This window comes from Sphaeramia orbicularis, chromosome 24, assembly GCF_902148855.1.
Source record: "Sphaeramia orbicularis chromosome 24, fSphaOr1.1, whole genome shotgun sequence".
Classification (NCBI taxonomy): domain Eukaryota; kingdom Metazoa; phylum Chordata; class Actinopteri; order Kurtiformes; family Apogonidae; genus Sphaeramia; species Sphaeramia orbicularis.
This window is the reverse complement of record NC_043979.1, coordinates 15,639,361-15,656,169: the sequence shown is the minus strand read 5'-3', so window position 1 is coordinate 15,656,169 and position 16,809 is coordinate 15,639,361. Positions and strand designations below refer to the sequence as shown.

General features: G+C 40.4%; 1 protein-coding gene across 1 annotated transcript; it reads right to left on the bottom strand.

Annotated features, from left to right (window-relative positions):
- Window positions 1-2,970: 2,970 nt before the first annotated feature.
- On the bottom strand, window positions 2,971-13,345 carry ism2b (isthmin 2b). Its single transcript, XM_030127847.1, has 6 exons — window positions 12,627-13,345; window positions 9,061-9,312; window positions 7,558-7,888; window positions 5,558-5,695; window positions 5,285-5,353; window positions 2,971-4,170 (listed from the first exon to the last, which is right to left on the bottom strand). Exons 1-6 carry the CDS (start codon window positions 12,735-12,737, stop codon window positions 3,653-3,655), a joined length of 1,419 nt encoding a protein of 472 aa, XP_029983707.1. The 5' UTR covers window positions 12,738-13,345; the 3' UTR covers window positions 2,971-3,652.
- Between the last annotated feature and the right edge of the window lie 3,464 nt (window positions 13,346-16,809).

Here is a 16,809-nt window from a genome sequence, read left to right as displayed (position 1 = left end):
TAAAACAAAGTATAATTTCACAAAAAATGTGAATAACCTGAACCAATGTGAATAACCTGAAATGTCTTAAGAAAAATAAATACAATTTTGACAATATTCTGCCTGATACTAAATGTTGTGTGTATTTGTAGATCCACTGTGACCTATATGTTATAATAAACATGAGTAAATGATAAAATGAAGCAGAATATTGTTAAAATTACACTTATTCTTTCAGTTTGTTCATGTTATTCACATTGTTTGAAAGGACGGTTTGTACATGTAAACATTTTCATTGTTTAATTTGACTTTTTTCCACTGTAAAATATAGAGAAAAGTTTGGAGTTGACATTATTTATATATTATTAAGTTATTATTTTACTGGTTCGGCCCACTGGAGATCAAATTTAGCTGAATGTGGAAGCAAGCCTCAATATTTTTGGTTTTCAGAGACATTTTGTTTTCTGAGAAAAACCCTTAGCCTGCAGCAGTTTGAGCTTTTCGTCCACCTTTTTTTCCAGCTCAGTTAACGTTATCAAATCATGGAAAAACATCCAAAAAACCAAAGACTTAGCTGAACTTTGCATGGCGATGGGATTTTGCCACTTTAATGCAACACTTTTTCAGTTATATTATGAATGACAGATTGAATAATTGATTGAATGAATGATTTAGTAAGTTCCCATGTCCAATGTGGAGCACACCGAAAAGTGTATTCACTAAATTAAATATTACTGCATGCAAACAAAAACACCTCAAACTACTGCTGAAGCACTTAAAAAAAAAACTTAACTTTTATGTCTAAAAACACAACATCTGGATAAATAACCTCACAATAAACAAACTTCTCTTGTGGTCATAAAACATAGTGGTAATGTAACTTTATGCAGGTTTGCTACACTATTGATTTTGCCATGTGGAATTTAAAGTCTGGAGAAAAATGACACATTTAAAAGGCAGATGATGAATGCAAGTTCTTTATATATTTCTTCAGCATAATTGCAACAACATATTCATAGAGCACTGCAGTACAATGTAGAATGAAACACAGACACTTGATGTTTCTGTATGAAGTGATATGAGGCATGTGGTTTCCCTTTTGATATTGGGTGCCTTCATTTTTAAGTTTGATTAGTGCACCATGTTGAGTATAGAGTCATTTCAAAGCTTCAGCAAACTTAAAAAAAAGAGATCAGACAAATAAATACTGTACAACACCATATATGTAATACTAGATTCAGAAATCACAAGAAGATCATGCTTTTTCTCAACAGAACACTTGATATACTGTAAGTACTTTCATAGAACAATGCAGCATTTCCGGCGAGTTTTCCTTCACAATAACACTATCATCAACAAATGGCAAACATGACTACATTTTGATATATCTCTTGTATATATACCTTAAATGTTAAATAAAGTGCCTTCCTTTAAAATCGGTGATTCCATAATGTAAATGCGTGTTCGCATATACACATCTGGAAGCAGAATTCCTGAAAAAATGTTTGGAGCAAACAACCATAGCATTTGACTGGACAGACAGGGCGATTCTGAGGTAAAATTCAGATTACTGAGAGTTTCGACATAGCAACGTGGCTACAATGCAAAAAAAAAATCTCCATGGCTTAAACATGAGCCTTTTAAAGGAGTGATATTTTGCTTTTTTTAATGGAATTATGCATTTTAAAACATTTCCCTGTGGTCTACATAAACTGTAAATGCTATGCTTGGGTCTGAATTCTTCATTAATTCAACTCCACAGGTCCATCTTCAACCCTATTTTTGAGTAATGACACGTGAAAGGTCATTTTGAGCGCTGGCCCTTTAAATGCACATGAGCCCACCCTCTTCCAGGTTGTTGGCTGTGCTGCTCTGTCCCATGCAGCCACTTGAGTTCATTATTAACCAACAACTGAACATTTTATGTAATCAGCTCGAAGTTTGGACATATTTTCAGTATGGACTACAACCGCTGCTGCTGATAAACAATTATGTCATACTTGGAGAAATGTTTGTCTGAAGTCTTGACCTTATATGTGCAAATGTCTGACGTAACTAGTTATAGATGTAACAAATTAAGCAGGAATTGAAACAGGTTGTAGAAATCCACTCGATTTTTGCCAGAATGAATATAAAGATAGCTTTGCAGCACCTGGAGGGTTCAAATTCCAACTTTATGAACTGTTATGGTCCCCAAATACACAAATAAATGTACCAAAGACTAATAAAAGTGGGTTTAGCAAAATATGACCCCTTTAAATCTTGTATAAGATACCTAAAGGAAAAACACTGAAAAACTGAAGTGTTTGGGATACAGACACTACAGGGCACTTACAAAAGTCATCCAGAGTAAGAGTGCCAACTACATGACCAATTAGGAATGTTTATCTTAGTAGGAAGTCCTCTCTATCCAGTCAAGTTGCATATATAAACCCAAAGACTGCACGTCAACAGCTTAAACAGCAATGACATCTTTTTACCACACGCAATGCACCAGCAACACCTATTCAGTTAGAAGAGTTTCAACTGCTTTCTGAAACTGCACAAAAAGCTTATTATCTGTTCATCAGTTCCAATCAGGATTACACAATATACACCTTTAGCTAATCGTTAGCCCAATACACTTTGTACAAGGTCCAATAGTGCTCCACTGTAGAGGTAAATGAACAAATTGTTTAAATCATGGTCGGTTAGTCCCCCTGAGAACATTATAGAGACACAATCTACTCATTGTAGAGCTTTTTTCCCCTACATTTGCACCGTAGAGACTTAGGAGGCTGGATTTACACAGGCACCAACAGTCTGGGTTTTAACTCTTTGGCACCCTGATCATAGATTTTCCTGGCTGTGAAAATGTAAAAGTAACACACAGTCTGTGTGCCTGTGTGTGGCAAAACACTTGAAATCAATTACTGCCTAAAGGCTGCTCTAATTATTCTCACTACAAAACCCAATAACGACAACAGTTTGTTTCAAATACTCCCATTTCCATTTTTTTGGAATTGGTCATTTCAGTTAAGAGTCCCAAAAGATTGACTGAAATGTATTTTACTGTGATTGCATGTGGCATCTTTTGGGTGTATCGATGTCCTGCTGTGTTTCTCCTCTATATACCTTTTAAACCTGAAGGATTATAATATGTAGCAGCATTGATATGAGACTCTTCTGTTGGACTCATGCCTCTGTTTGTTTCATCGGTCTATCCAACCCATAATCCTACTTTTCATACAAGAAGCATGATCAGATGTTTTCATATGTTGCTATTATCAATCACAAGCACTCTAGGACACAATCAGAAAAGCCAGTAGGTGGACATCATGCTTTCACGCACTCAGAGGAGTGTACTGAATATAAAGAGACAGAAAGTTTGATGTCATGCCAGATGTGTAACACGTTGGCAAGCAATAGGAGAACACTGTGTTTTTTCCTTCCATGTACTTCAGTTCGATTCAGTAGAGCCTGATACCAGGACACTGCACCAAATCTTAAATACTGACGGGCAAACTTCACCATCATTCTTTAACCCCACAACTCTCAAATCACAAATGTGCATTCCCCCAATGCATGATTTAGACAGAATATTACATGACTTTAAAGGTAGGAAGTCTCCTGTGAAATTAGGATTAGGCCCTCTGACTCTCTGAAGTGAAGTGATAGTTTTGGCTGTTGTCCCTCAGTACTCTCTGGCCTCTTCAAGTTCATTCATGAACACGTCTTCGTGGGGGTTTTCTGGGCAGCTCAGCCCATTATTGGGTGGCCGCACAGCATGGAAGCGACTCCAGTCTCCTTTGCACAGGATCCAAGGCAGCACATCCACTTTGAAGTGTAGCTCAGGTGAGAACTCAGTGCTGATCAGGTTAGGCGTACCTGCGCCTTTTCCCCGTGTGATCAGCCGCCCACGGTCATCATAACAACAGTGCTGGGCTGCCAGAGTAGAAAAGTCGCTGGAAAGTGCTGAGCGAATGCAACTGCGGGCCGAAGGCTTGTAGATGTCCAGTCGCTCTTTTGGGCCGCTGGCATCACGCCAGCGAAACTGTCTGTCGCGAGTCTCATCGTACACACTGACCACAGTGTAGGATACTTCAGAGGGGTAAGAGCAGGGGCAGCTGGGCAGCTCTGATAACACCTGGTGCAGGTACCGCTGAAGGAACTCACTCTTACAGTTAAGCCACTTCTCACAGCTGTCGACATCTAGAGGCAAAAGGACAGAAATATCACATTTGGTCATATCATTTAATCCTGGTAACTACTGACAGCATAAACTACTGATTCTTTAAAGTAAGAATAATAATAATAAGAAGAATACATTTTATTTATAACCGCCTTTCACAACACCCAAGGACACTGTACAGCAGGTTCCAAATAGTTGAATAGTGGCCTTAGTCCAATAGAAGTATGCATGTCCTTTACTCACGCAAAAATACAAATACCCCACTGAGAAGTAAAATACACTTAAAATATGAAAAGTTAAATATACACTTTGCAATAAAATGGTCTGTGTTGGTGTTTTGTAGTATACATATATGATGTCTTTGGATTCATATCAGTGATGCTTTTTTTGTTTAATTGCATTTTACAGCTATAGATGTTTAAAGCTGACCTTGTTTTAACTAGTTGTGTAGTTCAGTCTTTGGCAGTATATCTACTGCTGTTTCCAAAGAGGGACTTTAAAGCGCTTATTTGATTGAAACACATAGTAACACACAGTGAAATTTTAAAATTGACCAGTAAATGAACTCCTTAACCTTCAGGTTATCATAGACATTTACATTTGAAGATACATGGTTTTCAATGGACAGGAAGGGGATAAAAAAAAAACTGTAATCTGAAAAGTAACTAAAAGCTTTAATATGTAGTGGGGAGAAACTACAAGGCTTTCCACTGAGATATAGCAGAGTGAAAGCATAAAGCTGCATAAAATGAAAATACCCAAATAAAGTACAGGTACCTCAAATTCTTACCTCCGCCAAGGAGGTTACGTTTTTGCCGGCATTGGTTTGTCTGTCTGTCTGTCTGTCCATGTGCAAGATAACTCAAAAAGTTATGGACAGATTTGGATGAAAATTTCAGGAAATGTTGATACTGGCACAAGGAACAAATGATTAAATTTTGGTGGTGATCGGGGGGGGGGCACAGGGGGCCCACTGATCTGCCTTGGCGGAGGTCTGCGCTCTCCGACTGCTTCTAGTTTACTTAAGAATTATCCCTCAGTACAAAGCCACATTTCACCACTTTGGAAAACATGGTAAAGGCTCTTAAACCCACAAAAAGTGCAACTAAACGTGTTTAAAAAAGGAAAACATACCTGTCCCAAATGCCTCTGTGCCATTCTCCATTTCAAAGGGAAATGGTTCTACCACAGTGTTGACATCACCTGTAAGGGCAACAACGACATCAGCATCTCTAATGTATGAGACTATAAAAGACACCTCAACAATCAAAAACGAAAGGTTATACCAAAATCCAGGTCTGCTCAGAGTATGTGTGTAAATGACCATTACTAATGTCAGGTTATTGTGTATTACAGTCATCTTTATGCTCTATAAGTAAACTGTAGTTTATTACACAAGTGTCTCACCAGGACAAGGCTCCATGTCACATCTTGAGGCTTCTGTCAGAGTACATGAGTAGCCACAGGACTTGGTCCTCTTTCTCTCACCATGTCCACATGTGACTGAGCAAGGAGACCAGGGGGTCCACTCATCTGTGTCCTTTTCTATGAACAGAGAAGGAAAATTCAACAAAGTCAGGAAGGTACTACTCCTGTGCTACATTCGAGACTAAGAATGTATCTTGTATCACAATTTTCTTAAATAGAATTTTATATATTAAAACAAAATTTTAATAGATAGATGGACAAACAGACAGACAGACAGACAGGCAGACAGACAGAAAATAACTTTGAGAAAAGCATGGAATAAATTTGAAGAGTCGGGAAGTCTCTGTAGCTCTTGCAGGCATAGGTAAACATTGGTAATTACTAGATGCTCTGTATTTTGCAAGAAAAAATGTAGCAACTTCAACAGGTTAAAAAGACCCTGCAAAATCAGGACAAAGTGCAGTGCTTTGCCTTGAAGTTAACTTAATATGTACTCAAAGTTTTTAATCCATAACACCATAGTTACTGGCTTGTATACATTTTCTCCTGGTCTGACCTTTCCCATGCAAACCCATATTCTTTTTAAGAAGGCTTTAGTAAAATTAGAGAGTGAGAAGCTGTGCTGTGGCTGTCCGCCTCCGCACCATGCTTCCTTGTGGTGTTAATAACACTGAAAACAAGTCATTCTTGATTAAAGGCGAGGTGGGTGCAGAAATACCAGCTTGGGTGTAGCGAGCACCCAATTTTACTTTGTGGGCGCTGCCAACTCGCCATGTGGCCATACTGGAATAAGGTCTCAGGAGAGTCTTAATTACAGAAGAAGCGAAGGCAGACATCCTTGATTTATGTTCACTGAGACTTTAGATGTGACCACTTAATAGGCATTGTTGCCTTCTGCTGGAGGATGTACATGCACAAATAAAGTCTATACATTGGCAGATGGGTAAAGAGGAAAAAAATCAGAAAATCCATGTTTTTAGGTATTTTCCCACACATTCTGAACTACCCCATTCACCGTAATCATCAAAAAATTCATTAATCATACACAGATTTCTATCTTTGTAGAATAAAAGCTTCAGGCAGCAGAAAGTTCATAAAAGCACATTTATCTGCTGAAGAACTCCTATCACTTTTGCTCTTTCTATGTTTATTATGTGTCTCTCTTTTCTGTTTTCTCTCCATTTCTTTCTGTAGATTCTCTACGTACACCTTTCTCTGTCTCTCATTATTTATTGTTGAATATGTGGTCTGTGTACACTGAGATACATTTTTTCCCACCAGAGGAAGGCAAAATTAAGAGGGGGAAAAAGAGCTGTAAAAGTTATGCAGAGCCCTGAAAGCCCCCCGAAATTCTTGAACTTGCTCAAAAGACTGCGCCGCATAGGGCAGTGAGGTCCGCCAGGGTCTGGGGGGGCCCGTGGGGTCCGGGGGGAAGGATGAAAGAGACAGCCGAATGGCTCTGTCATTCTGTGTTCCCAATATGCCCTCTAATTGTCCACAAGAGGAGGGTTGTTTTGTCCCAGAGAACAGTGCCGCCTCACGCTGCCATTAGCGAGGGCATCGGACCCATCTTCAAAAGGGGCCTCTGCGACTAGCACGACCAGTGTCGACTTCAAAGTGCCCATAATCCACAATGGCCTGATGGTCGAGTGCTCATGCTGCCTTGCATGCTGGCATCGCCTGCTTCTGTGACTGAGGGCAGTCTATCATGCTTTCTCTGTTCCATTCTTTCTAAGCCACTATCTCACACTTTCTCCTTCCAGACATTCATGAAGTCTTGACCTCTTTTTTGATAAGAAAAACTTAGTAATTGTAATTCTGAACTACTTTGCCCTTTAAGAGTTTGTCCCTACATTGATAAAACTCGCAAGATAAATTTAGGTAATTTTTTAAAAGCTGTTGTAAAGTCATATCTAAATAAAGTAGTGTTCATATGGCAATTCTAGCACACAGTGAGTGTGCCACTTGGCAAAACCTACCGTAGTAGCTCTGCATTGGATCCCAGCCTTCGTTCCAACGACTATCCCAGTCGCCTACTCCGCTGGGTAAGGGCTCTTCACTGCCGTAATCCAGAGAGTAATCTTCCTCCTCTTCTTCCTCGCCAGTTTCCTCCACGCCTGACCGGCTGTTGCTGTCCTCACTGGAATCTGCGTCGGTGTAACTCCAGAAAAGGGGCCAGAAAAGCTTCTTGCCTCCAAGCCAATCCACTGTGGAGGAGGGGGAGGAAGAAGAGGAGGGTAGCCACTCTTTATCCTTCGCCAGGTCCATCTCTACCTCCATTTGAGGGTCATCGACCACCTCGATGGTTACCTATGTAGACAGAGACACCAGCTGCTGTCAGGATAAACTCAGTCATGTTACACTAGACATCCTCAGTATTTGCAAATATGACCAATTCTAGCCTTAAAATCTAAAGTTGAAAGCCAAGACTTCAACCTGTAGGCCCACTGACAAACTAAAGTAGAAAATGCCAACATAAAATGTTCAACAAACAACTGAATTGTCCAAAGTTACTGTGGTAATTCTGTTTTTGCCTGTGATACTGTGAAGGACAACCAACACTTCAGTGCAGGTATAGTGCTTGAGTTTTTGAGCTCTTCTCAAGAAGTCAACCATTCTCAAATTCTCAAAAGAGTGTTTTTGCAAGTGAACCCATTCCCTGGGTCTAAGTCAGCCAGCCAGACGTGAGCATGAGCACTCAGCCAACCAAACGATCCTCTGAGGGGAGAATGTGAGCATTTATTCTGGTTAACTACCTCTCATTACCTCAATATGACTCATCCAAGAAGCTACAGTAGTTTCAAGGGCCCACTTCATCTGATGTGAAGGCCAGGCAACGGGGGTGTGCAGGGGAATACTATCATTTTGTAACCGTTGTGAAATAAATTTCAAGGTTTATTAAGTATGGCCCCATTGACTGGGATCTGCTTTCATTTGTTTTCATTAAATATCTATTTTCGTCAGTGTGGTGTATCTGGTCTATATGCACATGACAGTACATGAAAACTAATGTCTCTGCTGTAGTTAATGCAGACATGGGTCGCTATCATTATGTCCCCCTAACCACATCCTGATTAGTCTGACCAGACATGTAGGGTAAGTGCCCCAAAATAAATTAGACAGAACACATTTTTGAACTTTTTTAGGGCAATTTAAAAGCAATGATGAGGATTAATGTGTGACATTTAAATAAACTCCTTTATGTATAATATTTTAATTAAACAGGGACACACAGCAGGGTTTCAAAGATTAGAGAGATGGCTGATTGTGTCAAGGAAGTAAGTCATACATGTAAAAGAAATTCCCATTGTAGACATGGTTTTAATTAACATCTGCCGGTCACTGAACAGGCTAAAACATATGATGTGTTTATTCTGAAATGACGGACATATCTTTATCCTATCTCAAACAATTTCTTATTATCAAATATTCTTACGCAAGCACTGTGAATTCAGAAACATGACTCCCCTTACTCCACTAACCTGTATATTGGGGTTCTGGGAGTTTATATCAGCATTGGCGAGATCTGGAAAGTTCTTAAGATCCAGGATGAAAGGTTTGGTCTCCTCCTCTGGCTCAGGCTGTGGGAGAACACCAACAGAGCGGTGCTGTGGGTGGGACCACCTTCTCTGGTGAGTGTGAGACTCGGGCAACAATGTTTGCACCTGGTTCTGCTGCTCCAGAGCCTCAGGGGCATATTGAGCCTGGTCGCTGTGGACTAAGTGTCCATGACCCTGGTGGAAAGGACAAAAGATACTGTGTTCATCTAGACCACAAATATTGTTTAGTTTAAAAAAAGAAGATTAAATGACAGCTAAATAAAGGAGAGACATTGTTTCCAAGTCTAGTTCTGTGAGGACATCACCTGCAAAAATGTAAGAAAAAGGGCAACAAAGTCAATTGTCACATATTCCAAAGCCAGAGGCAACATTGCAGCTAATAACAAGTCACTTAGTGGCTCAGTGATGTGTAAAGCAAACAATTAGTGTCTTGTTTCCTGGAAGAAAGCTTGACAACATCTTCCATTTTAGCAGTTTGGTCTGCAATCCAAAAAGCCCCTCAGGCATCCAACTAACCGGCTAAGTAACCAGCCAGGCTTTCGTTCATTTCATTCTTTTTTCCCACAACAGTCATGGCATCCAGGCCATGGACAAAGAGGGGCCTGTGCCAGAGAGATCCTCTTTTAGCTTTAATGAGAGGGCCTGGGAGGCGTGGGACCCGTGCACTAATGTGAGTGTGTCTGAACCTGCCATGCCGACGCCACAACAGCCATCACTTATTTTAGCATTTCAGGTCTTAGAGCTACTCAGACGGCAGGAGGCAAAGTTGAACTCTGAGATTGATGGATTTAGATTTAGATCTTGTAAATATATATTTGAAATGTGGAACAATGATTAATGACTCTCCAATTTGCAAGTGTCTATTTCATGTTGAACAGGACATGCGTCTACTTCATGCCTGACATTAGCCATAACCTAAATCCAAGTCCTCTAATGACCCCTTTTCTGTCATCCACTCTTGTATATATCAATCTGAATACACTACACAGGCCAATTTGTGGTCAGTATTGAGCAAACCAGTGGCAGTTGGAGAGCTACAGAAGACAGGAAATGTAAGGATTAATGACCAAACAGTTGATGATTTATCATCATGGCCCCTAGAACAGAACGTACTTTTCAGAGCCTGCCGGCAATTGTCCCATAAAGAAGCTATGTGGTCTGTCAAATTCAAGCATGGGAACACATAATGCCTGTTCAGAAGAGAATCCTGTCAACCATGAGAAATGATAAATGAAGAGAAACTGGCCCATATATTCCCCCATATCTGATGGTGGCAAGTTGATATCTGTAACTTTAGACCCTTTTTTTTCTCCAAACACTGCCCTCAAATTTACATATTTCAATGAGTGCAAACTGTCAACTACATTTTTCTGCATTTTATTTCAAAAACTCTCAAGAGTGTGTACGCAATAAAATAATCATACCCTCATGAAACACCTGGTTATTATAAAGAAATACCATACATATTAAAAAATTTGTTTCCTTTTCTAAGTCACTTTTCAGAATAGTACATGAGTGCCAAACTTGACCATCAATGACAATATTCACTCATTCACGCTAGATATAGAAAGTCCAGAGTGGCAGGGGAGTCCACATATTTTCACACCCTCCTCATCTTGTTACACATCTGGATCCTGTATTCTTTCACCCTGTATATCACTCTCCTCTTCCCCCCCCATTCTCTGTGATCCTGATCTCCTCCACTCAGTAGTAGGGCTCACTGGATCAAAGGCCTGATTGCTGATGGCATGTGGTGTGTTAAACAGGGAAGGCTATATGGATGCAGTGGGGAACCCTGGCCTGTGCAGGAGACGGTTTCATCCCTCAGACAAACATTATGGAAAGATTTAACGTTTCTGGCAAAGCGTTGTGCCCTCTTTTCACTGACTGAAAAGAGTGGATCCCCTTTTAGGCTACTGTCACTGCTACCGCTGATGGTGACACACATTTGGGTTGTAGAAACAAATTAGGAGACCGGATGAGTGCAGCAGGGGCTGAGGTGAAGGGTAGGAATGGGATCCAGTGGGGTGTGGGGGGGCAGGCTGGGAAGGCAGGCAGTGTGGCAGCCCTGATTTATGTGCCCGAGAATATCAAAGGCCTCTGCACTTGGCTGTTTCCAAACCATTACAGAAGAACAATAAACTCTGGACGCTCTTTGATCGCCATCTTTCACAAAAAAAAAAGAGGAACAACAAATGCATGCCTGGTGGAATCAGGGTGAGGTTGTGGAGGTTGGGGTAGGGGTGGTGGTTCAAAACAGACAGGACAAACAGGGCAAACAGGTCTCAATATTTGGGAAAGAGGCCACTTCAACACAAAACCCTCCTCCTGTTTCTCTCTGTTGAGAGATGGGGGTAAAACCAAAAACAGGAAATTCCACATTAACACAAAAAAGACCCTATGTAAACAATCAGATGAATGACACTTGACCCCAGCTCCAGTGTGAGGGATGCCTTATTCTGGTTACATAAGCATCTCGTTACTGGACACCAGCTTTACTGAGCCTCCCCTCCTCCTTTTCTCTCTTCCAGTGCTAATCTCTCCTCTCCATCCACTGCACACAGGTCACAGGCGAAACGACAGTCACCAATTGCAGACTTTCGGTGAATGAAAGGAGCAATCACTCCAGCTACAGTGCAACTTTTTCCCCCCTTCTCACTAATCATTCCCTTCTTCTCCTCCCTCCCCGTTTTGTCTGTCTCCTTTTGCTTTGACATCAATCAGAGGGATGATGAGAGAGAAAGAGACCCGAAAGGACATCCATAGTAGGCCACACAAGAAGGGAAGTTCAAAAGCAAAAACACACACAAACAGACTTTGATATCCAAATATGTCCATGCGAAACACAAACATTCCCGTAGACACACCACACACTTCACAGCATGTGTGTGGAGGAGTTTGGATTTATTATAGCAGTGTGTGTGCCCAGTGATGGCAAACCTTACTATACAAGGAGAGAGAACTGCAACAAAGGAAATAAGCTCAGTTGATTGGTTGAAATTTTGATGGAAAATGAATAAGAATTATTGCTAATTAAAAAAACCCAGGATTGTCTTTAGGGGCATTACTTTTCCTGAGCATAACACAAATGTTGAACACAAATTAAGCTATTACCACTTTTAGTATATGCTTTAAAATTAAGTTTCAAATAATTCAAATACAAGCCAAACTTTAATATTATTTATATATATGGGTTTCCTGATATAGTCTACACTTGTATGCAATATTTTAAAAGGAAAGTCAATTATGTAGGATTAATATTGTAACCTACAGCAAAATGGAACGTAGGGAACAAAGAAAATTACGATTTGTTAAAGTTAGCAAAACATTTTAATAAACAAACCGTTAGCTAGCTAATAATGAGCTAAAAACGACTTTTCTCCGCGCGGCAGGTGTGATTTTAAGACGTCAGCATTTGTTGAAACTTGTTGCTTTAACTCTCTAAGTCTAAAACTAAAACACCTACCGACTGTGAGAAGAAAACTTACCTTGTGGGCAACATTCTTGTGTCTTGTAGGAAAGCCCGTCCCAAAACTAACCAGAAATATTGACCACATTATGAGCAGCATCTGAAATCTCCGCGCGACCTCTTTACGCATCTTGATGGCGTCACGTAAAAAACACACAGCGGGTAATTTTCTGAGACTTTTTTCCTTCGATTTTTGGATGTTTGTGCAGAAGCAGCAATTGTGTCCCGCTCGTTCTCCGTTTGTCTACAACTTTGATTGAGAACCGGTGAAGTTTGAGGCCTCGGCAACGTCCAAAGTGTCGCACTTTATGAAGATGCGCACCAGCGTCCGGAGCTATCCCGCGCGCTGTCCATATTTGACACCAGCGTCTCGCGCAGCAACTGTTTGTCCGTATGTCGGGGTCGAGCTCAGCGCTTCTCAACCCATAAAAACCAAAGGTGGAGGAGCTTTTAAGTACCAGAAAGAAGTCAGATACCCCACGCAGAATCTCCCAGTCCGCACCGGCGCTCACTTATTCAGCTACGTTAAACTGAGTCATTCCCTCGTGGGTGGGTGGGTGTTTTCTTCCAATACATTGACATCTGGAGTCCTTGGTATGCTGTGCGTTTTTTGCTATCTGTCTGATGGGTTAATCCATTATCCAGCTGAAGTTCATCCACCGGTTGGAGTGTGTGTGTCTGTGTGTGTGTGCCGCACAGCCAACCCGTTTCAGTAAACCTGCTTTCACGCACGCATTCAGAGGGGCTGATGCTGAAGGAGCTGTGGGTGGGATGCTCATTACTCACAGCTGGGGGTGGGTGGGTGTACTGGGTCACTGGGGTTTAAAAGGTACGCACTGGATTTAACCTATATGGTAGTTTATAAAGGCAAGGCATTAACTCTGCAAAGTTACCTCACATTTATGGGAATTTGCCACAGTTTCATGAAAACACAGGTGTCAACTACAAGCACTCGGAGAGCGCAGACCTCCGCCAAGGCTGATCAGTGGCCCCCCCCCCCCCCCCCCCCACGCCAAGGAGGTTGTGTTTTTTGCCAGGGTTTGTTTGTTTGTTTGTTTGTCTGTCTGTCTGTTTGTTTGTCTGTCCGTTAGTGTGCAACATAACTCAAAAAGTTATGGACAGATTTTGATGAAATTTTCAGGGTTTGTTGGAAATGGGCCCCCCCGTGGGCCCCCCCACCCCCGATCACCGCCAAAATTTAATCATTTTTTCCTTATCCCATTTCCAACAAACCCTGAAAATTTCATCAAAATCTGTCCATAACTTTTTGAGCTATGTTGCACACTAACAGACAGACAAACAGACAGACAAACAAACAAACAAACAAACCCTGGCAAAAACATAACCTCCTTGGCGGAGGTAAACATGCGACCCAGGGTCCAAATCCAGCCCACCAAAGGATCCAATCTGGCCCTTAGAATAGATTTGTGAACTACACTGTAACAAGGATACTGTGAAATGTACAGTAACTTGCTGGCAGCAATTAGCAAGTAAGTTGTTGTATTACATTCTACAGCATACTTACTGTACAGGGTGGGGAAGCAAAATTTACAATATTTTGAGGCAGGGATCGAAAGACAGTGTATGACCAATTAGTTTATTGAAAGTCATGAGAATTTATTTGCCACAAGAAAATTGACATAATGGAAAATGTTTTTATTCTATGTGTCCTCATTCTTTCTCAATAACTGCCTTCACATGCTTCCTGAAACTTGCGCAAGTGTTCCTCAAATATTCGGGTGACAACTTCTCCAATTCTTCTTTAATAGTATCTATCTATCAGACTTTCTCGTAATAGTTTTGCTCATAGTCATTCTCTTCTTTACATTATAAACAGTCTTTATGGACACTCCAACTATTTTTGAAATCTCCTTTGGTGTGGCGAGTGCATTCAGCAAACCACACACTCTTTGACGTTTGTTTTCCTGATTACTCATATGGGCAAAAGTTTCTGAAAAGGTATGGATAATAGTGTTAGGTATGATTGTGACATCAATATATGTTTGGTTTCAAAACAATTGACGTAGTGCCTGCTGAGAAAAAACAACTAAATGTTCATTGTAAATTTTGCTTCCCCACCCTGTATGTTAACCCTTTCATGCATGAATTATGAGAACTTAAATCAAGATTTTTTTTTCAAACTGTTTTTATTCCTCTTTAGGCTAAAAAAGCAACAAAAAAAAACCCCCAGTGTGATTGAGTTTTTTTTTTTTATGAACCTATTGTTCAAGAAGTTACAAAAATGTCCACTCAGCTGGACACCATGCGTTTCATTTTTGAAGCAACATGCTGTGTTAAAACTATGAAATAAAAACATTTTTAATGCTGCTAATCTGATGTTTTCTCACATTTTAACACACTATAATACTAGTTATTACACACACTGATAATGTGAAAAAAACAACATCTTCTTCTTTTAAAAAATGTTAATTACAGACTAATAATAATTAGCAGTTCATTTATACTCAAATATGTTAGTGCAGATCAGGTTTATCAAGAACAGGAAAGCTACAGTAATGGTATGAATTGCAGTGTATGAGATGATGCATAAGCGTCCACTGTGTTGGCTGACAAGTAAAACAACAAAATCCATAAATATACAAGAGAACACCTGTAGCATAGCTGTCCACTGTAGTGACCACTATGCATGAAAGGATTAAATTACAGTACCTGTAAAATACTGTAATAGAGGGTATGCACGTGACGTCACCGCTAGCGGAAGTCACCGTGGTTACGCCCACTGAGTGGCAGAAAGATTGAGACGAGTAGCGGCTTTGGCTTGAATACTGCGAAAACTTTAGAACAATCTAAAAAATGGGGCAGAGCCGTTGTGCCATTGATTGCACAAACAGGTTTAAAAAGCACTCGGAGCTATTGTTTTAGCGGCGACCTAAAGCCAAAGACGGAAGAAACAGATGGGTCGCTGCAATTCGTAGAAATAACTGGAATCCAGACAACGAAACCTGGATTTGTGGTTGGCATTTCGTGTCAGGTAACGTTAATTTATGCTGTGTTCTTGCATAAAATCATACCTTAAATTACATATCGTTTTGGCTAACGTTACTTCTTAGTAAAGCTCTTAATGTTCGCATTTGTCATTTAGTTCTATATTTGATAACTGAAATGTTTTTGTCTTCAATTGCGTGATTCTGAACCTTGTGCTCTACTTGATTTGTAAACTAGCTTAAACTGAGGCTAACCTAGTTTTCCAAATAAGGGGGTACTCTAGCACAAAGCTGTTGTAGCTGTGTTGTATCAAGTATTTGATGTTAACTCTACTTAAATATCCACAGTACCAGTAGATCATCCACTCACTTGGGTCAATACTAAGGGTTAAACTCCAGTAAATCAGTAGTGAACTGTGAGCACTACTGCTGGGCCTTTACCTTGGCAATCACCGCCAAGAAAATACGTCTTCACTGACATAAAACCTCAAAAACAATAGTATGTTGAATTGAAAGCACTCACCAGCTGTAATCCTCTAACTAACGATGACCAGGATGTCAACAACTCTTTGGCTTTTGTATGCTTTCAGCCTTTACATTGTGGATTTTCCCGGCATTGAAATCAGGTTCATATAAATGTCAGGATACGTGATTTCCGGCCACATATCAATGTTCGTAGACCACTTGTTGTTTGGTTGCTTGTATGGATCCGTGTCGAGTCCAGTTGTCTTTAATTTCATGTTATATTCCACATTTTTCCTGGTCTCGCTGTAGTTACTGCTATGTTCCGCCATGTTGAGCCGGTTTGTTTTTGCCACTCAGTCTGACTTGGAGGGGCGTGGCCCAGAGCGGAAGTGACGTATCTGCATTCTCTCTATCGTCATGACAGAACCAATCACAGTACCGTAATTGCTATTACAGAACTGTAATATGGTGATGTATTTTGTATCACAGCAAATAGAGGACTACTGTGAAATGGAAATTTGGGGTATTTTATTGAATACTCCAAAACAAAAACAAGCACTCAACTTTTTGTTTTAAAACGATGACGCGAAAAAAGACATGTAGATATGTGATGGAACCAATAAAAGCCGTTCTTACTTTTGTATCTTTTGCATGGTATGTAAAAGTAAAGAACTGCTGTTTGAGGTGATAGTTTGGATTTTTTGAAGTATACAGTTGAGAAAATGTTATGGCAAAGGAATGGGCTGTCTGATAGCGATGTAAAAAATGGGAATATCCTTTCTTTAGCGCACT

Coding starts and splice junctions, on each gene's coding strand:
- ism2b (XM_030127847.1), bottom strand. CDS start 12,737: ATGCGTAAAGAGGTCGCGCGGAGATTTCAGATGCTGCTCATAATGTGG. Junction 9,313..12,626: donor ACAAGAATGTTGCCCACAAG/GTAAGTTTTCTT, acceptor CCTTTCCACCAG/GGTCATGGACACTTAGTCCA. Junction 5,354..5,557: donor TGACATGGAGCCTTGTCCTG/GTGAGACACTTG, acceptor TTGCCCTTACAG/GTGATGTCAACACTGTGGTA.